The sequence below is a fragment of the Grus americana genome, chromosome 23 (genome assembly GCF_028858705.1).
Source record: "Grus americana isolate bGruAme1 chromosome 23, bGruAme1.mat, whole genome shotgun sequence".
Classification (NCBI taxonomy): Eukaryota; Metazoa; Chordata; class Aves; order Gruiformes; family Gruidae; genus Grus; species Grus americana.
This window is the reverse complement of record NC_072874.1, coordinates 4,275,330-4,295,828: the sequence shown is the minus strand read 5'-3', so window position 1 is coordinate 4,295,828 and position 20,499 is coordinate 4,275,330. Positions and strand designations below refer to the sequence as shown.

The window sequence follows — 20,499 nt, the reverse complement described above, 5'->3', positions numbered from 1 at the left end:
ACAAGAGCCTTTTTTTTTTTTTTTTTTTTTAAACAAGTGGCTTTTTTCTTAGCAGATGGTGACCTCTAGGTGTATGGGGAGTGTTCAACCATGTTGGACCATGTCTGAAAGTGGCATCCTCCCCTGTTTGTCCTGGATGAAGGGCTCCCAAAGCCAACAGCCTTTGTAAGGGGGTGTAAGGAGCGGTCCCATGCTTGGCGTGTGCTAACGGCAGGTTCTCTTCCTTTGCAGAATGGGCAAGCTGCTACGGAAGAAGGTGGGAATCCTCCATCCAAGGTAAAAATTCTCTGGGGTTACGTCTTCAAGTGATCCCTGTGAGCTGCGTGTGGGGCGTGAGCTGACTTGGGGAACGGGTTGGGGACGGCTATTTTTAAATCCTGTAAGCTGCCGCTTTGTAATCTGGGTGAGGGCATGTGGGAGTGTAAGGGACTGGAGTAAGGGAAGAGAAGAGATAACCCCTCTTTTCTTCCTGTCCCTTTGGTCATCCAACAATATCTGGAAAGTTTCCCAGAGGGCCACATCAGTCCAGCATGCAGGAGGTGGACTGGTGGCCGTAGCAGAGGCGTGTTTCGGTGCTGCGTTTACACCCTTCTCCATGTTGTGATCTTGCCGGACGGGATGAGAAATACAAGAGTATTTGGTGGTTTTGGCACAGCTGCCCTTGCTGAGTACCTGGTGTCTATTATTCTCTTGCCTTGGTGGGGTTGGGAGAAGCTCCACTTCTATCAAGTTGCTCTCTGCGTCCCCGTTAACATCAGCAGGGAATGGTAGAGGGAACCGAGCTGCTGTCTTCCGTGTTTTGGACAAGGGTCTTAATCTGCTAGACCTTCTTCAGACACCTAAAGCTCGTCCTGCTCCACACGTGAGCAGCATGATGTTGAAGAACTCGATTTCTCTGATGCGAACCCCCTCCGAGTACGAGATCGAGGACTGATGGTATTAGCATGGGTATTTCCTAGTCGTGCCCGTACTTCTCTGTCCTGCCAGACGCCGTGCAGGGCAGAAGAGCCATTTCAGTGCCTTGAAATCATAAGCCTTTCAGGATTTCCTTTTCTAATACGTACATGTGAAGAATGACACTACATGTTTGATTTGGCTTGGGAGACCTTGCTGAACGGGTTGTCAAGAGCTCGTCCTGCGCCTTACCCTCAGTCAGTGCCCTGTAGCATTTTCTCTGTCTGAATCATCATCCGTGCTAAAGGCCATGGGGGCTTATTGTATTGTTTTTCCAGTTGGTTACTGTCATATTTTTAGTAAAAGACATTTAAACCTAAAAAAACCTGTCTACTTTTCAGCCAGTTCTTTTCCAGGAACTTACATTGGACTTCTAGCATCGCCATTGCGTCTCAACTACCTGTTCTGCATTTCTGTCCCGCTTGCCGGACTGGCACTTCTTCAGTGGCCTGCAAGAAATCTGGTGTGGGTCAATGAACTTGGGTCAATGAGACCGTGCGCTTCCCTCCCCTGAGAACAGTGGTTTTCCAGTTCTTCGCTGTGCCTGCATCTCTGGCATGGGGAAAAAAAATAATAATCTGTCTCTTCTGGTTGGATTCCAGCTGGGCTTCTAAGGCTTGAGACTTTGCCTCTTTCATCTTCAAACACTTGGCTAAACTGTCCTCCTGTAAAAGCAGCCAAAGGATGTTGCTTTAAAAATAATTGAAGATTTTTTTTTTTTTCTTTGAAGGAGATCACTGGGACAAACCCTGGCTGATTCCATCTGTAGATGCAGCCCCACAGAAATATCAGGCGATAGAGGCCAAAAAAGCACCAGGGGTTCTCTTTGCTGCTCTGTGCCTGTCCCTCCGTGGGACGTGGCAGTGAAGTCCCCTTTGCAGCTGGGGGGGCTGGAGCAGAGCAGCAGCCAAGTTGTCCACCATCCCATAGCAGGGAAACAGCAAGAGCCCTGCGCTGCGTGCAGGTGTCCTGCTTTGCACTCCTCCGAGGCTCCGTGGCCAAAATGCCTGCGAGCGGTGTCTGACAATCCCATTTTTGGTAACTTTTGAGCACGTGAAGCCCTGCTCCGCACTCCTGAAATAACCTCGGTCGCGTTTTCCAAGTTTGTACAAGGTACGTTTGCTCCCAGCACAGACAAATGAAATCCCTCCTATAAACACATACCTTCAACTCCAGGGCAGACTCTGGCACTCTGAACCACCTCCGATGGGGGAAGCAGGCAGCGTGCTATCTATTTTTCTGTTCGTTTGGGAGTAGAGGTTGTCAGCAGCAGCTTCTGGCACTGGCTTTACCTACACTGAGGACTAAAGAAGGAGAAGTAAGCGGCAGTAAACATCTGAGGTTGGCTATTCTCAAGTTGAAGGTTGCTCAGGATCCCTCCCGTGCCCTTCTGTTCTAGCTGCGTGTGGAAAGCTGTAAGGGGAAGAGGCACCTTTATTCTAGGTTTGTACTTGCTCTCCTTTTGCGGCTAATTCTGTGATCCCTTCTAAAAATAGCCTGAAGCAGCGACAGCGGCGATTACTCAACACCCACGAAGAAGTGCCGTCCCTCCCCCTGTCCCCGTAAGCGGGATGCTGCCAGAAGTAAAATCGTTATTTGCCTGGGCAATAACTGAAGGCACTTTGCAAAGGAGGAAATCCAAGAGTTCCTCAAAAGAGTCGGGAACTTCGCAGCTGGTAGCGCGAGACCGATGGAGTCTAATGCCTCCGTCATCATCTCTGCGCTGTCGTTGCGCATCAGGGTCTTTGGGCATGAAATGCAACGAAACGGTCACCGCGGAGGTAGTGAAGGGATGTTTTGGGCCAGGCTGGCTGCGATCTGGTACTTTCTAGATGCCTTTGTAGCTCCAACTCGGCTTCTTACCGAGGACAGCTGGCGCATTTCGCAACTTCTTGTGGCTTTCGTTGCTGTGTGGATTCCCACCTTTCAAGAACAATTGTGGTACACAAGTCCCTGCAAGCATCGTACCTCGGTGCGTTTATCTGAGTATCTTGGAAATGCCTGCAAGATCCTACAGGTTGGGCAGAGAGCTGTCTGGAGTGCCTGCCTCCCTTTGCATGGTCACAGGGAAAGGAGCCTGGCTCTGCAGTCAGGGCCATCCCGACAGCATTCCTGCTCTGCGGCCATAAGGAATTCCAAGCCAAACCCTCCCCTGACAGCAAGCACAATCCTAGATTGCTCATGCCCGCGTCTTTGCTGATCTGGATGTTCCCAGCGTGTCCGTACTGTAAGAGTTTGCAATCTGCCAGGCGATCCTGGCCACATCCCTAAACCCAAATTGCTAATCCAGCGCTGTATTGGGCAGGAGCCTTTGGCAAAGATGGGTACAAGGATGGCTTTTTTGTTTTCCTCTCCTCTTTGGTGGTGATGTTTGACCTCGTTTAAATTCGATGTTGGGTTTAGGATGGCAGCAGCGCGGTCGGTGCAGGGTTTCAGTGCAACGTCTGCAGGATGCCGAACGGAAGAGCCGCTCTTTCCCATTCGTATTGGCGGTGGAGGAGCAGGACTGCAATCCTGCTGTCCTCTGCATTTCAGGGCTCAGGCCTTGCCTGCTTCCTCTTCTACCTGTTTCCTTTGACGTAGCCTGGGCTGACACAGAGAGCAGCATCTCCCGCGACAGCCGCGGCTTAACCTCAGCCCTGTGGCGGTCAGGAGCGGGGTGGGAGGTCTCTTGCCTTGCTCTCAAAAGCTGCTGTGCCCCAGGGGCTAATCAGCAGCGCTGTGCATTGGTCTCCAGGTGCTGAACCTCGTTCTCTCCTATGTTCTTTAGATTTTAATTGTCAGGTAGGCTGGAGATTGGTCCTTGTTCAGCTGGGGAACGGCAACAGAGGGCTTGAATTCAGCAGAAAAATGGAACCTCGCGTAATTGGGGTTTTACAGCCTGCTCTGCAGCCGGCTTGGCTGAGGGGTGAGCTTGTGCTCCCTGAAGGTGCCAAGTGTGAGGAATTATGCATGAAAGTACAACACCCAATTAGTGAAATCACTTCATAATGAAGAGCAGAGGAGTGGATTTGCAGTGCTGAGCGTGCCCACTCTCTCTCTGGAGGTAACGCTGGCACAGGCTGGGAGTGCTGATCAGCTTGTTCTTGGGTGATAATCACAGTGCGCAATGAAAGCTGGGGAAGTGAATAAGTAACCTCATCCAGCTCCGCTTTGCGCTATAAAAGAGACCTTTGAGACGGGAGCGAGGGCTTGATCAGCTCTGCACGCCAGGCGTGAGGTGCCCCACCTGCTCAGGCTGAGCCTTGCTGTTAGGCACCAAACCGCAGCAGGAATACGCTAAAGGGGAAGCCACAGCTCCTTCCCAGACCTGTGTAACTCCTGCTGAACCATCACCATGTCCAGAGCAGGTGGAGCTTGCAGTAAGAGCCTTCCCCCCACAGCATCTTCAGCAAGGGAAGCTGTAGGTAGAACCCCGGACGTGGACGCTTCTGGCCAGAGAAATACCCGCGTCGCCAGCGTTGACATCGGTTCGTGGTGTTCTGGGTGAAACACCCTGCTGTAACGCTCCAGTGATGACAAAGTACAGTCGCAATCACAGCTCTGAATTGTAATTGTTTGGGATGAGTTGGAGGAAGCAGGGTTGTAACCATCTACCTCGCAGCTGGGAGACGTCAGGCTGCTCCGTGTGGTTCGATAGCGGTCGGCTGCTGTTAGAAATAAGGCTGGTTCTTGGTTTTGCTAAACTCGTTAGGCACCTGCTGAGGTACTCGAGCCCTGCAAATGGATGTAGCTGGAGCAGCTTTCCTGCAGGCCGGACTTCGCTGCTGGTGAGGAATCCTGCTCTGACCTCCAATCACAAACTGGGAGTTCTTCGTGCTCCTCCAGCGGGATGTAAGAGAGGAAGGCTTGGTGCTGCTCCATCGTGGCATACCGCATTAGTGCTTGCTCAGAGCTCCGCTTTCTAGCGATACATCTCTCTCCTTCACCCAGGCCTCGTGCTGGGCCTCTTGCTGTCGGCTTCACTGTCTGGCAGAACGTCCATTGACCGTTGTCCTGTCTTTGGAGCTGCCTCACTGAGTGGGCAGTAAGAGGGGAGACTTGAAGCACCTTCTCTTCACACTGGGGGAGGAAGAAAGAGTCATCCGAGACCTGCTGGCCACCAAAGGGGCAAGTCCTGTGTGCCCACCTAGTGTCCGGGCGATGGAGGGCTCTCGTTGCTGAGTGCGTAAACCTCGTTGACAGAAGACACGGCCAGTGGTGTGATCCTCATCGCTGCTGGACACCGCTCTAATCACGGCCTCTTCGCACGAAGGGTTTTAAAACAAACAAGCGGGGAGCTCTGCTTTGAAACGGGCCTGGCGCGTTGGCGCAGCTGCTGCCGTTTTCTCCAAGAATTGGAAAGCTGTCGAACGTGGGAAGAGACGGGGACCTCAGCAAATCCCTTCTCTGCCCGCTGCCCCTCTTCCGTTGCTTCCACTCGCTTGGCCAAGAGCATTCCGGCTGCTCTGGTCCCCCAGGGCTCTGCAGCACCTGGGATAACGCGGTGGGAGCAGAACATCTCGAGCAAGGCACGGCGCTGCCTGGAAATCTGCCTTCCCCTCTGCACTGCAGGGACCGGGCTGCAGCTATGGCCTCTCTCTTAACGTTCGGCTTTTTCAGCCTGTCAGTGGTAAAGCTCTTAGTTTAAACTGGCTGCTCCGTCTTGTCGGTGGAAGTAATCAAGTGGGTTTGTTTTTAATGCGATGCCTGACAGCTGCCTGGCTTGTTCCTGCCGGAGCGTTTGCTCTTCGTCCTTGGCGAGGCCGGGCTATGGTTAACAGCAAGCTTCTGAGCTCTTAAAAAAAAAAAAAAACAACAAAAAAACCCAAAAAACCCAACATAAAAACAAATAAATGCCTGTTTGAGGAGCAGAGTCTCTGATGAGCTGCAGACTCTAATGAATAATTGAAGAGGGGTCAGTTTACAGGACTTGCACACGAGGAATGCAGCCGAGTCTGCAGAACTGGCGAGCAGCGCTCCAACAGCCCTCCTGCACGGCGCGCCGCCCCGTCCAAACTGCTCCGGTTTCTCCTCTTCCATTTCCACCCCCCTCGTGGGTTAATAGAAACTGCCTCAAGCTCTGTCTCCAGAAAGCCTCTTTTACTGGCGGGGGGGAACAAAAAAGAAAGTAATCTTTTACTGAATGCTGTACCTGGAGGAAACTTGTGTCATCTGTGTCCCCATCAGAGTTGGAGCCTGCAGCAAAGCGAGGGATCCTGCCAGCCCTCCTCGCTGGGCTTCTCCCGGCCGTCTGAGCTGGGGCGGGGAGCAGAGGACATGGGATCGCTGAAGTCAAGTCCTTTGTGGACCCGGGAGGAAGCCTGAGCAAGGGCAGAGCTCTGCTGGCGCTTCCCCGGAGGGATGGAGGAGTCAAGGTGGATGGAGGGCGGCTGCAGGGGATGGGGTGGTGGCAGGTCCCTCTGTGCCAGGGACAGCCGCAAAGGGCTGCCACGGAAGAGGACCCCGAAGAGCTCAAACCAAAGAACTTATTCACGTTTGATTTTTGAAGGGGTCAGAGGGGGCTTGGGTCTCTGGAACATGCCACCCCGGCAACTGGGAGCTGTGCGTCCCCTCAGCTGGGTTTGTTGGAGGGTCGCTGGCTCAGACGCCGATCCGGGACCCTCCCCGCGCACACAAGCAGTCTCTGAAGCTCCTGCAGCTTTACAAGTCTCAGCTTTATTTGGAAGCCAAAGCCTAGTTTTGACACGAGCAGTAAATCCTTTCCGTGGCTCCAGATGAAGCTGCAACAACTTTCCCCCCTTTCCCGGTTGCGCCGTGCTGCCAGCCAGGGGCTGCCACGGGGCTGGGGACCATCCGGGGGGGAAAAGTCCCAGCTACCCCTGAGGATTCCCGCCTGCCCTAGAGCCCTTCTCCTTCATCCGTAGGAAAAGCCGCTCGCCGCGTGCCTGGGGCTGCCTCTGTGGCGAGGGAGGCAGAGGCATTGCCTCCCAGAAACTCCAACTGAGCTCAGATGCTCTGAGGCAAAAAGGATTTCCCAACCGCAGCGTGAAATCTGGGTCCTTTCCTCGGCAGTCCTGGAGCACGCAGCCGGGAAATGTCACCCTCGTGGCAAACGAGGGCCTTTATCCCTTGTTTGTACTTGAAACCTTGGTCTCAGCAAAGTTTCTGGCGTGGCTCTGGGAATAGCGAACGGACTGCAAACACAATCTTATTGTGCTCCCGTAAGCGCTCTGAGACGAGGCGGTATTGATTTCCTCGCCGTCAGAGAGGTGTATTTAACCGGACGGCTCAGGCCGGCCTGGTTACCGATCGGGAACGTGCAGTGTCCGCTCACAGAGGGGGAGGCGATGGCTCTGCACCGTCATCGGGCCGGGCAGTGAGCGCTGGGCTGGGGTCAGCGGTGGGCTTTGTGCAGCAGCACCGGGAGGGGAGTCTCTGCACGGATAGAGCGAGGGAAAAACGCTCCTTAAAATAGGATTTTTCGTATCTTAGGGGAACAGGACCGAACATGTTATTGCCAGTGTTCAGGGTGACTGTAATTCCCGTGCCGTGATGTTTGGGAAGGGAGTGGATAGCGATCTTCACGTTACGGTCCCGTCCCCGGCACGCAGGGCAGGCGTGCGCCCGCGTCGGGGCTGAGCCGCAGAGGGGGTGGCCGCTGGCTGCCGCCGCATTTTTTTACAAGCGTTAAATGAAAAATCGTGCTTTGCTACGGTGAGCGCTCGTCCTGTACGCTCTCGCGGGGGTGTTGGTAACGCACAGCTCAGGGTGTGTTTTGGACGCGTTGGTTTTTTAACGCTGATAAAGTTCAGAGCCACAATGAGAACGCGACGATCGCTTTTCTCTCAATGTATCTCGCACGTGTATCCTTTGCGGAGGGTGGGAGATAGCTGGGTTAGTCCACGTACCAAAACCTGGTAGGTACCAAGCAAAGGCTTTACCGTGTCCTGAGACCACTTTTCATGTGTCTTGCAACAAGAAAACTGCCAGCAGCATGTGTGCTGTGGGAGGAGTATGGAATTCCTGCGTTCCTGCGATAGAGAATAGTTTCCACATCCCACGATAACTCCAGGGGCAGCAAACAAGTCTTGGTTCTCGTTGTGAAACCGGCGTTATATTTTATAACTCAGTTGGAAAGAGGCTTCACCTTCTGTACTGAAAGTAGCAAAACTGTATCGTGCCTAGATGGAGGACAGTGCTTTAATGCTGGTTCCTAACCGTAATATTCTTCATTTAGAAAAGCCTGAGCCGCGGTATCCTCCTGCTTTCACCACCATCAAAGCACGAGTTGATCTAAATTTGCTGAGAGCGAACCTTTCCTCCTCGCTGCAAAATGTGTGTAGTGCTGCAGGAAGGAGAGGCAGTATCCTTTGCACTTTATAAACAGAGACTAATTTGTTCTGTAGAAGCTGCATAATTAAGTAGTAGTTCCTTATCTCCTGCCGGTTCAAGGTGTTTTCCTCTCTGGCATCTCATTTCACTGGGTGCAAAGTCCAGCCGGCCGTGAGCGAGCTCCGCGGGAGGCTGCAGTGGCACCGCAGAGCTATCAGAAAGTCTCGGTGGGGTTTGGGAAGATGCTTTGCCTGAGCTTGTATCTTTAGCCCAAACTGCTCATCGTCAGCTGATCCTGGCCAGCTGTGGCTTGTAGTGTCTGGAAAGGGTGGAGAGGTTTTATTTGATTTTTTTTTTTTTTTTTAAAAAGAAACTTTCAGGATCTGGTGCCAGAATGCCCCTGGAGAGAGCCAGGAGCAGGGAGGAGACCGGGGAGAGCGAGGGGGATGCCTGTGCCGGAGCCTCCCTACTGTCTCCATCCCACGAGGGGCCCGAGCTCTCTGGCGTAAAGCAGATATTTTGGTCAAATGAGTCAAGTAACAAGAGACCTAAAAGGATGTCGTGAAGCAGAAGGGCTTGCCTTGCCATCGGAGCTCTGCGGCGTGAGGCCACCTTCTGCCTTCTCCCTTCTTGAACCTCCGGCTTTGCATGAGAAAACATCTTATCCCGTGATCCCTTCCCAGATCCCCCTGTCTTAGGGATGCTGAGTCTTCCCACAGAGGTGTTCATGAACTGGGTGTTTATGAACTGGGGCCTCTGGGCTCTTACCCTCCTGTTTCAGAACAGAAACACATTTTGGACATTAAAGATGCTCCGAGTGCCACCTGCTGGAGTGTGCTCAGGGGGAGCGGTGCCCGGGCAGCCAGCCTGGCAGGGACCCCCGGGGACCCTCTTTGGGGTGACACAGCCTGGCCCAGAGCTGCAGACACCGGTACCTGTCACCGCTGTCCCACCACGCTCTGCCGAGACGTCCCGTGCTCTGTCGCTGCTGCTCCCCTGCCCGTTGCCAGAGTGTGCTGGCGTCTATTTGTGGCCTCCGGGATTTCGCGGTGTTTCCTCCCCGTGACAGCTCCATCCACCTCCACGGAAGGTGGTGTGGGTCACTTTCCTGCACGCAAGAGAAGTGAACTTGCTGGTGAGAGAAGGGGCCCGTGAAAAAGGGTGGAACTCTGCTCCATCTGAACACCAAACAGGGTAAAACCGCGCTGTCTTGGTCTGAGTTTTCCCTTTTTAGGGATTTGCTTGTAATCCCCTTTGCGGGGAGCCAAGGTCACTGCTCAGAGTGGCAGCAAAGTCCTTCCTAAGGGTGACCAAATTAATTTTGCGCTGAGCGTTTGGCTGCCTGTCTGAGTGGAAAGGAATCGCCCCAAGGAAGACAGCGTAGTGCTTCTGGGATGCTCAGAGTCACAGGCTTTTGATTTAGGTCATAGGGAGGGAGGCTCCTGGCGTTATCTGTGCCATGATGGAGTCGGTCATTCACTTTTCCCAGCTGCCTTGGCCCCGTAAGAGTCCGTGCGTGAAGGTGGCGACAAGCAGGATTTCTAGACGCCAGTGTTACCGACAGCCTCGCTGTGCAGAGGTCTGACCGCGTGTCCTGGATTTCTTCTCCCTCTCCCGGTTTTGGTTTGTTTTGTTTTTCAGGAGATCAATAAAACAGCCTGAGATAGCGTAGGGTGAAACGTGCCTCTTGTCCGCCGCAGCACTGTTCCCCCTCAGTAATCCCTTCCTGCAAACCTCCAGCAGCAAAGCTCCTGCCAGGAATCCGCCCCCGTCCTTATCCACTTATCGGGAAGTTCCAGTTGCCGAAGTCTCCGGTGCTCCTTAGCTGTGTTTGTAGAAGTGACTTTGTCCAAGACTTCCATCTTCAAAGCCGCCCCGCGGTGGGCCCTGCCTCCCCCCGGCTCTGGCTGCCTCCCGAGGCTTTTGTCTGTCAAAACAGCGAATGCCCTTGTTCAGCGTGAGTTTAAAAGACTAACGAAGCCGCCTCTTTCCCTGCAGATCCTCTTGGATTGCTCTGAGACTCTCCCTCTTCTTTTAAGCTCTGTCCATGACCCCAAGCATTTACACTGTCCCGGTTCTCCCTCCTCCTGCAGAAGCTGTTGCTGATTCTCCGATGTCCCGCAGGGGCATGGGCACACCTCTTCCCTCCGTCTGCCACCTGCTTTTATAAAAAAACAAACCCAGGACTGAATTCTTCTCTAGATTTTCCTCCTCAAAGCGTGGTTGGAAGTGACTGAGGAGCTCAAGTGAGAGGTCTCATGTCTTTTCTCCCCGACCTTTTGCAGATTGTGGGCGTGCACCTACTAAGCAAAAGTACCTTTGTCTTATAAAATGCAATAAAATGGTGGTCAGACCTTTGCTTTGAGCAGGCAGCCCTGCAACGATGCTGGAGCGGTGCTGTTTGGGATGATGCTGGAGTGGGAAAAACCAGAGCCCACAGCGTTTCTTACCGGGAAGGGGGACAGCTTGGGGCCGCAGGAGCTGTATGGCCCGGGCAGCGTAGGCTGGGAGTAAACCCGTTGGAACATGTGCGGGAGAACAGGGCAGAGTCTCCTCTTGGGCAAAGAGGTTTTTAAATCTGCTCGAGGTTTCAAATTGTTGGTTTTTTTCTTTAATTACTTGTGTGGTACGTGTAAGCGTGAGAGATGGCTTTGGTGTTTAATTGTAGAATACAACCTTGATACTGCAATGCCCACTGAATTAGATGAAGTGAAACTCTTCAGTTCTCCCAGGTGGGGTTTTTTTTTTTAACTTTGGCAATTGAATGAAATTGGTACGACCTCACAACGTGTTCTGCTTGGCTGGACTTCTGTTTTCAACTTCTCTTCTAAGCTGTAGTGAGTGGCAGACCCGGAAACAACTCCTTTCCTGAATAAACACGGAGTAGCAGCACCTGCTTACTCTGACCCAGCTCTTGCTCTCCCCTCCCCGCCAAACCCCAGCGGCGGCGCGGGGCCGGGGGGGCTGATGCAATGCCCACGCCGCGTGCAGGACGTCGCACGTAACGCAGGTACAGGGTGACATTTTTTAGCTCCCGAGAGGTCCCGGAGCAGTTGCAGGGCTCTCGAGAGGTACATCGCTCGGAGGCCAGGTTTCCTGTGCGGGTAGTTAGCGTCGCCTGCCTTGCTTTCCTGGAAGTCGGCGGATGGCGGCAAAGCGAGTTAAAATCTGCAGCTGCTGATCCGACCATCTCGTTGCTGTGGGCAGCACTTCCTCTCGTGTCAAAAATGGCTCTGCCTCGAGGCACAGCTCCATCCTCTCCGTCCCGTCTCTCTAAACAGGTCCGGTCCATCCGGACCGTCTGGTTCAGACGCGGGTACCGCAAGCCGAAGCATTTTCGCTTTGCGAAGGTGCCTCTGCTCAGGGAAGAGCGGTGCCGCTCAGCGACAAGCGTCCCACGGGATTTCTCAGGCTGGGGCCAAGTCTGGGGGCTCCCAGGAGCACCGAGGGAGCTCTGCCCTAGAAGTGCAGACAAAAGGACGTGGTTCTGGCCAGTTCTTTGGTTGCAGATGAGACCAACCGTCAGCCTTGCCCAAATAAGGCCTTTGCAGGACGGCAGGCAGTGGCTGGGGAGGTTTCTTTGCTTTGTTTGTTCCCCTTTTTGAGAACCACCACTTTAAAAAAAGTTCCAGACAGAGCAGCCTTTGCCTCTCTGCTCTTTACAACAGCAAAAAGCAGACTCGCTTCCTCTGCAAAGCTGCAGCATCTCTCGTTTCCCATGTATTTCGTGCTCCCCTTCCCAGAGCGGGAGTTGCTGCTCTGCAGAGAGATTATTGCTCTGGAGTAGGCTGCATAAAATAACTTCACGCCGAAGTTCAGGAGTGCGAAGCTCCCTGCTCCTGCGGCCAGCACCCAGGAGCAGCCCGTGTTTGGGGGGGGGGGGGGGGGTCTGCACGCTGTCAGACGTCGTCTTCATCCAGTGCTTCCTGGCCAGCAGCCGAGACCTCTGCCGAGACATCCCGTCGGTCTTGCAGGGGGGCACCAGTCCCGCTTCTGAAGCGTATTGACGTGACAGCAGCTGTCTCTCTTCAGGCAGCGGTTCTTCACACCATCGCCTTCCTGTTTATGAAACCCTCATCCTTCCCTCCCCGATACTGTTCCCAGTGCTCGGTGGGAAGTAACTGGATCCTGGCAGGAGGCAAAGGCACTCCCTGGTTATTCTGATTTCAATCTATAGGGCTAGCCAGCGGCCTGTTTTATGGAGCTGATGGTGGGACTTGCTGGAGCTTAGTCCTACAGTCCTGTCTGCTGTCACAGAGTTGGATTACAGCATCTTTAAACCGTGCACCGGGCACCATTTGTGTCTGGCACCACTGGATTTGGGGATCATCTTTCCTTGGACTGATGTACCAGTGACAGAAGGTTCACGCAGAGTTTACAGCCGGGTCTTGGCACTTCAGTGCCAGAGTCTGGTCCGCTGCTGCTCAGACGGCATCATCTCGCTTTTCCTAGGACCCAACTTTTTGTTTTTTCGAAAATACAGAATAAGGCTTAGAAGCAACTTAATTCTGCCCTAAAAGCATCAAACTCACCTGGGATGCGTACGGTCATTTGGAACCGTGATGGAGGAAGGCTCTTGCCTCGGCTCGGCCTACCTGTCTCTTGCCCTGAGACCCACAACCTGTCTATTTGCATGCAGCTGCCTGCACTGCACTTTCCTTTGGTTTGTGCTTCTTGCTTTAGATTTATCGCCTTATATTGGGATCTTTACCTGTTTGTCTGGTTCTGGTCCCTTCTCTTGGGAGCGGAGGCAGCGAAGCAACGGAGGTTTGCACTCTCACAGCAGCCTTTCCCTCCGTGGCTGTCAACCGCATCTGAAGCGAAGAGCTGATGGCTTCAGCCTCTGACCAAGACCGAGCGATGGTCTCTGGGTTTAGCAGCTTCAAGGGTGGGCCTCTTCCTTGTGAAAAGCCTCAGGAATTCAAAGCGCTGTTTCTAGGGGAGGAGAGGGGCAGGCAGGCTGAGCCAGGCCCCTGGCGAGGCAGGACGGGGCGAGGATGCAATTCTTTATGCCCATGTTAACACACAGGTCAGAAAACTGATGAGAAGAGAGACCAGACCACGAAGCAGGGTATTGCATCGTTCCGTCTCACGCCGAAACATGCCTGCCTTCTGCAGCTGCTTTATTTCCTTGCATGAGCTGTAGCTGCCCAAACGTAAGCTCCAGTTTTTGTGTTTCTCTGCTGCAGAATTGTTTTGAGATCCCTTGTGTCTCCTGCCGCTGAGGAGGGAGCAATCTCCCCTGGGAAACGGGCTATGGGAGTGGGGAAGAGCTATCGGGATGCTCCAGGTAGCAGTTTGAACGCTGCGGTCCAGGGCAGCACTAAGCAACTTAACAGCTGCTAAAGTTGCACGGATCTGGAAAGTTCAGCGGGAACTGTGACTTTTTGAAGGTACAGAGTGGGGACAACTAAAGGGATTCTGTAAACCAGCAAAGGACCTCACAGTGACGCTGGTGAAACATCTTAGGCACCTGTTTTGCATAGATGAAATGCAGGTGGCCTCGTGACGGGAACTGGGGGTGAGCATGTGGCTCGCTCTTTTCCTTGCAATCATGGAAATTGGGAGAGAATTGAGTCAAAGCCATAGGGCTGAAGACTTTCTTCCCTCTCCGCTCCCCACGTCTGCACCGCCTGACTTGGCCCATTCCCATCTCCTTCCCGCTCCGGCCCTATGAAGGCATCCCTTGATGTATAAGAGGAGGGGTGCAGAGCAGCGTCACAGTGCAGGAGCTGAGCCCCGAGCAAGCGGACAGGATTGTGCAACCCTCCCATAAGATGTCAGCATGCAAACCTCACAGTGGGCCTCGTGGCAGAGTCCCAAAGACCCGATACGGCCGATGACTCTGACACGGGGCAGGGACAAACCAGGGAAGGGTGCAGGAGCTGCCTCCTCCTGGCCCCTTCCCTGGAGATCTGCAATTCAGCTGATCCTACGGGGAGACAATTTGTGCTGGACTCAGCATTTGTGCCGCTCGGAGCAGGGGCAGCGTAACTTTGGGCAAGAAAGCTACAGAGACTCTCGGTTGCTTATTGCTGCCTCGCGTAGGGTCTGAAATTGCTCTTTCTATGCCTGTTTTCCTGTCTGTGACATGGGGGACTATACTGATCCTCTTGAAAAGCCTGCTGAGATTTGCTGATGGAAAGAGCCATGCCTAAGCACCCGTAAAGCCATCCAGCGTTTTCATTCGGCTGCTGGTATTGTGCAGCCATCGCCACACAATGCAATTTCCCCATACAAAACCACAGTTTCCTTTCAGCAAAAACTCCCAAAATACATCCCGGTGACGTAGTTACTACACTCGGGGTTCTCATGCTGGTCTGGGTGCTGCAAAGTGCTCTAAGTTCAGAAGCCGGCTTCCAAAATATGGGAGAATAGCAGCCTAAAGCTTTGGAGATGCTGAGGCTCCTCTTTCGCAGCAAGCCAAGGATCCAGGAGGCAAGTGTCTAGCTGATAAAATGTCTGCTCTGCGTACAGTACTGTGCTCTGTCTCTTCTGCAGGACGCAAGAAGTTGGTGGATCGCCTGACCTTAGAGACCTTATCCAGTTTTAATTAACGACTTCTCTTTTGGAAAAGGCATTTCTGATGGTAAAACTGCTTTCTAAGAAGCCTCTTTCCTAGGTGTTGCCAGAATTTGGGAGTGTTTTGGGACCAGAGCATGTGTTGAAGCAACAGAAATTAAAACAGCTTCTGGTTAGTTGTTGATGAATAGGAAGCGAAATGCCAAAAGCGTAATCTGTTTTAGCTCTTGCAGGTTTTTTTTTTTTCTTGCATTTAGATGTGACTGTCTCAACCAGCAAAGTGACAAAACGCGAGCAAAAACAAACCTGTCTCTTGGCTTCTGGCTTGTAAAATCCTTCCTCAAAAAAGGGAAAAGTAGGAAAGAGGATTTGTATTTTGAACTTGGTGTTGGGGAAAAAAAAACAAACCCACCCCGTATGTATGTCCCCAGCCTCTGATCTAGGATGACTAAGCCATCTGTGCAGCTCAGAGGCGGCATTAGGAAGTTCAGAAGAAGTTGGCTCCTCCTCTGACTTGAGCGACCTCCTGGGCTCAGACCTGGCCGGTGGCCGGGGGTGTCCTTTTATTTTCCAGGAGCAGCAAATATCATTTCCCAGTGGTGCAGGAATCTGTGTCAGATGGCCTCCCCGGAGGCTGTGGGTGTCAGAAGATGGCTGGTAGCTCACAGGAGCAGTGTCTTGTGGTTGGTAGGGTGGACCTGCAAGAGAGATCCGTGCTTTTGGGAGAGAAATCAGTCCGGCCCCATCCGAGGCAGGGTTTGGTGCCTGCTCGCTGGTCGGAGCCGTGCAGAAGGAGCCGGTGTCCCTGTGGGTGGGTGTGATCCTGGGCGGGGGGGGGGACCGGTGAGGTTTTTGTGATCGCTTTTAGGCGCTCGGGAAGGGGTGTAGTTGTGGCTCTGGTAGACGTGTCAGCCGGCCGCCCCCAGCGCCCGCTTCCCACGGCGGCAGCGGGACAGCCACCTTCTCCCAGACCCAAAGAGATCTCGGCTGCTCCCACAGCAAGGGCAGAGCGATGGACGGGAGGAAGAGGAAGAAGGTGACTGCAGGGGCCCCCTCTGATCTGATTCAGTCCTTCCGGAGCTGAAAATCAGTTAATTCTTAACTCTAATCTCGCTGTTTTCACGCAGCTCCTCCCTTCCCTCAAGGCTTGCTTTTACTTTTCTCGCCTCTCCGTAGCTCCCGTCCTACTTTCGGGTCGCTCTGCCTCGTGCTGCGCCCACCCGGTTGACGTTGCTGGCACCAAAGAGCCCTGCCAGCACCGCGGGCTCCGTCGTGCTGACGAATTCCTTGAAAAGACACGAGAGAAGTCACAGCTCGAGTCTCTTTTAGACCCCTTCTGTTGGCAGCCACATGAGTTTTATCTCATCCGCGACCAAAGACTTGAGCCTCTCGGAGGAAATGTTTCAATTCTGATTTGATTTTGGGGTGGGGTGGGGTGACTTTTCTATTCAGACTTAGCTCCTTCTCTCACAAACAGATGGAAGAGCGCCTAGATGTGATGATAAATCTATGTACGTTCATTAAAATACAGCAGGCTTGGGGATTGACCTTGCAAAAGCTGTCTGACCTCGCAAAAACTTTCTTCTTCCCCTAATTTTGAGATTTTGGGGGCAGAAAGAGCCATAGCCTAGCTGAGGAGCAGTTCTTTTCTCAGCTGCCTTTAAATGCTTCTGCATCTCTCCCTATAAGGGTTCACAGAATTGCATCTGGCCCCAGAGGCAGCGTAAACTGACATTTTTAATGCTGCTCCGGGACCTGTCAGAGCAGCTGGGCTGGCCCTGCCCTCGAGGGATGTGGTGAGTTTTGGTATTTGAGTATGTTCCTCCTCGGTTGCTTTAGAAACGCTGAGCGTGCCCCTGGAGAGAAGCCCTCTCTTTGCCATGGGGGTGCCAGGCTTCCCTGCAAACCCGGGGCACCAGTACCGGAACAGACACTTTTGGAGTTTGTCCAGGTGTAGCCGAGAGTAAAATCTGATGTAGACGTTAATCAACCTGCCAGAAATGAATTCTCTCTCCTTGGCGGTGTTGTTTTCATTGTTGGGGAACATGTGTAACCGAGTGCCGGCACCGTGTCCTTCTCCGCTGCCTGTCAGAGTTTATCAAAGCCCTTAAAGGCTCCGTCCAGCTGCTCTCCTGGAGCCACCGACACAGCTCAGAATCGCATCCCGAGGAGCAATGTCTGGTGGGACGCTGCCACTGACTGTAAACAGCTCTAAACAGTCGTGCTAAACAAGTTTGTTAGGAAAACTTTAGTGGAGTATCACAGTCCCTCTGTGCTGACACTCATTTCTTGTCCCACAGGCAAAATCGGACATCACTTGGATAGAGAAAGACCTCGTGGACTTGGCAGACGAGGTAAGAGAGCCTGCTGCAGATGTGCACCTCAAGGAGACTCATGCGTTTAATTCGCACTTTGTGCCATGACGAGTCGTTCCACGTATGCGAGGGCGTGAGCAAGGACCTCTCTGAAAACCAAACCCTTTCTCGCAGCACGCCCCTACCAGCCCGTCTCAGCTAGGTGGGACTGCTAATACAGAAAACAGCTATTACTCACTTGTTCACATGACATCCTGGACTTGACTTCATCCTCCTCCTCCTTCCTCCTCACACCAACCCCCTTTCCGTGCTGTCATTTATGTCTCCTGTGGCTTTCTGATCTTGTCAGCTTGCTGGGGTGGGGGCTCCAGCGCTTTCGTTGCGTGGATGTACAGTGGTGGTTGTTTTTTTGATTGCTTTTCTGAGGCTCCTCTCCCTGATAACACAACATGCAAAATACTCTTGGTCGGGACAAGATTTATCAGATCTTGCCGGGCCAACGCGCAGAGAGCTGGCTGGCTGCACCTCCTGCACGGCTTCACTGAGCAACGTAAAGCTTCCTTGGAAGCGGTGATGCTCGTCTTCGGACGGCACACCGTGGACACGGTTTCTGCTTCGCCGGGGCTGCGGCAGAATGAAGGAGGTGTCGGCGTGAACCGAGTCTCCTGGAGATTTGTGCTCAGCAGCTGCACAGTGCTGTTTCGTGCTCCCAGCTCCTTTGCTTCGGACCTCATCAGTTATTGAGGTTCCCTCTGCGGAGCTGGGACCAGCTGCCTTGCTGGTATTAGGTCATTTGTTTCTTTCGTTATCGGTTTTCAAAGAGCACGTTATGGGGGCAGAGGAGGCAGGACAGTCATAAGTAGTCTCTCTGGGTCCAGAGCAAGAACCTCTTTTCATACTCTGTAGTCTCTGGAGAAATTCAGAAGTCAACACTGACGCAGGGTTATTTCTAATTGCAAAGGTGCATGGGCGTCTTTTTACTCATTTCGAGGGGTTTCTTTCTTACCTGCGCTCTCTGGGGTCTTGCCGCAGAAAACATCTGTCTGTCCTGCCCCAGTGGAAAGGTCAAAGGGGGAAGGAGACGGTAAGGTTTAGTTTTAAAATAAAAAATACCAAGCGGTCTAAATACCTCTTTCCTGTCCTGCCAATAAATCTGAGAGCAGCGGGTTCAGAAGCTGTCTGCGTCAGAAATGCCCTTAAAAATACCTCGTGTGGAACTTCCCAGGGTGGCTCTTAGACAACTCCAGCGTCCAGAGCAAGGACTCTTGTGCAGCAGAAAGCAAACGAAGGGCTAGATGCAAATCCTAGTGATGCCAGAGGATTTGCCCGTGGCACTGATGCACCCTGAATCCCATCGTGGGTGACCCATCATCCCTGTGCCAGTGTGAGAGCAAAGAGATGTGCAGCTTTCCGAAGTGGTGTCTGAGTTCTGTAAGGGGTTTCATGAGTTTTTCCTCTTCCTTTTCCTTACAAGAGTACGTGGCTTCTCAGAATATTCCCCTGTTGTGGAAATACCCCCAAAGCTCACAGCCTGACATGAGATTCATGCAGCGCTAGATGGACGTCACTTTAACTAGACCGTGTATGTTTTCTATCAGGGTCTTGTCTGAACCAGGGAGCCCAAAGGTAAATAAGGAGCTATGAATTTATCTTTTTTTTTAAAGCAAAACCAAAAAAAAAAAAAAGCTCCAACCACAAGCACTGTTGCTGGGGAGTGGGAGCGTGAACTTGCCTCCGTGCGACCGAGTCGCTTGTCTCCACTGCGCATCTGCCAGCTGGGGCTTTAACCACCTGTATCTCCTCCATCCGGCAACCTCAAGCGTGGGGCGTCCATGCAGCGCTGCAGGAGCCTCCCCGATCCCCGGGAGCCGGCCGTGCTTCCCCGAGAGCGCGCGGGGACGGCAGTTACTGGGGCTGTGCGATGTTGATCGGGATGGGAGAATGGAGAGGGACCCTAAACTTCCTCGCATCTGCACGTTCCTCACGCTCTGGCTGCAGAGGAAACATCGAGCGAAGCCCTGCAGCCTGCAGCTGCCTGCCCCCAGCCAGCTCTCCAGCCCGGTCAGTACTGTCGCTCGCTCGCTTTGCTTCACTTGGTGTCGCTGGTTGCTCATCCAGGTGGGCTGATGCTTCAGATGGATGTTCAGAACGGTCTGGTTTGCTTTTCTTTTTCTGCCTTCTGGGATAGTTTGCTTAATGGTGCCATTGGAAGAAACTTATCTCGGTGCAAGCCAAGCCTGTTTGTGTTGCAGCTCGGTGGCACGGAGGTGCTTTTGTGCTGGAGACTTGTTCTGGTGTGCTGCTAAACTGGCTGTAGGAGCTGGTCTCCAGAGTCCTAACTGTTGAATTGCAAGTTCTGGGATGAGTCCATGGGAGGAAACCTCCCTTGTGTCAGCAAGATGCCAAATGGCATCTCAAAGCTTTTCTCAGAAAGCTGTCAACAGTGTCTCTGCCGATGCCACTTTTGGTCTCGTTGGCATGTCTGTATGTTTGCTGGTGTGGTCTGGCTGGCAGGCTGCGCATGCAAATCTCTGCCTGCCTTGAGATGCAGCTTGGGCTGCTGAAAGCATTTGCAGTTAAACGCACTGGGTCTTGCAGTTGGCCAAGGTGAAGAACTCCCACAGCTTGTGAAAATACGTCGCTCCGCAGCTCCTGAAGAGCTGTGGTAGGAGGATGGGTCTAGACGCCTTGGAGGTGGATCTGGGAGTTTATTTGAAATGTTCCTCTCTGCGTAGGTGTGATGCTACGGAGTGAAACATCCATGGTTGTACAAGTGCTGATGCTGTGCAGACTTGGTTTCTCTCTAGTGTTTTCATGAAGATGGTGGGGAGGGAAGGAGCCTACACCTTCCACTGGTCTCATCCCCGGGTCCCTCCCTGGAGGGGTCTCTCCGTGGAGAGCTGAGCAATGTGGAAGGACTAGCAGGAGGAGACCTCTTGGCTGACTCCCGCTCCGGCTCTTGGCCAGAAGTGGGAAGCTGTTCCTGGCAACCGCTGTCTGCCATGCTCTAAGCCTCCAAGTGAAACCACAAGTGTAAATTGGCTGATTGAAGCTGGGAGATCATGTGGAACACGAAAACTTCTTGTTACGGGGATTATAAGATCTTTCTTGTCTGTGATCACCGAGACTAGCAAAAGGCAGGATCACACGGGGGGAGCTCCTGCCCTCTCCCCGTGCTCGGGCTGTACGTGCTGCACCGCTGAGAGCGTGGGCTTCTCTGCTTGGTCCTAGTGTCTGAATAATGCAGGATCTTGAGAGCGCAAAGCTACCAACATGGAAACAAAGCCACTTCCTAATCTGGAGAAAAGCCAAGCATGAGAGTGGGAAGGGTGCTCGGTGCAGGTAGGCAACCACATCCGTGGGTGCTTGGCGAGGCCACCCTCCTCAAGAAGGTGCTGGGAGGGTGGGGAGTGGGCTGGGGTGCAGAGGAGAG

General features: G+C 53.1%; 1 protein-coding gene across 10 annotated transcripts in view; it reads left to right on the top strand.

Moving 5' to 3' along the window:
* The window catches only part of RPS6KA1 (ribosomal protein S6 kinase A1), a 41,524-nt gene that overhangs the window by 6,562 nt on the left and 14,463 nt on the right, over window positions 1-20,499 (top strand). For 2 of the 10 annotated variants that reach the window (XM_054802382.1, XM_054802383.1), the window contains exons 2-3: window positions 232-276; window positions 17,052-17,105. In XM_054802382.1, the coding sequence (XP_054658357.1) occupies window positions 232-276; window positions 17,052-17,105 (99 nt within the window). Of the gene's footprint in view, window positions 1-231; window positions 277-13,617; window positions 14,819-15,662; window positions 15,788-17,051; window positions 17,106-18,543; window positions 19,128-20,499 lie in introns of those variants that run through there. The other 8 variants (XM_054802387.1, XM_054802389.1, XM_054802388.1 and 5 more) reach the window with 7 other exon arrangements.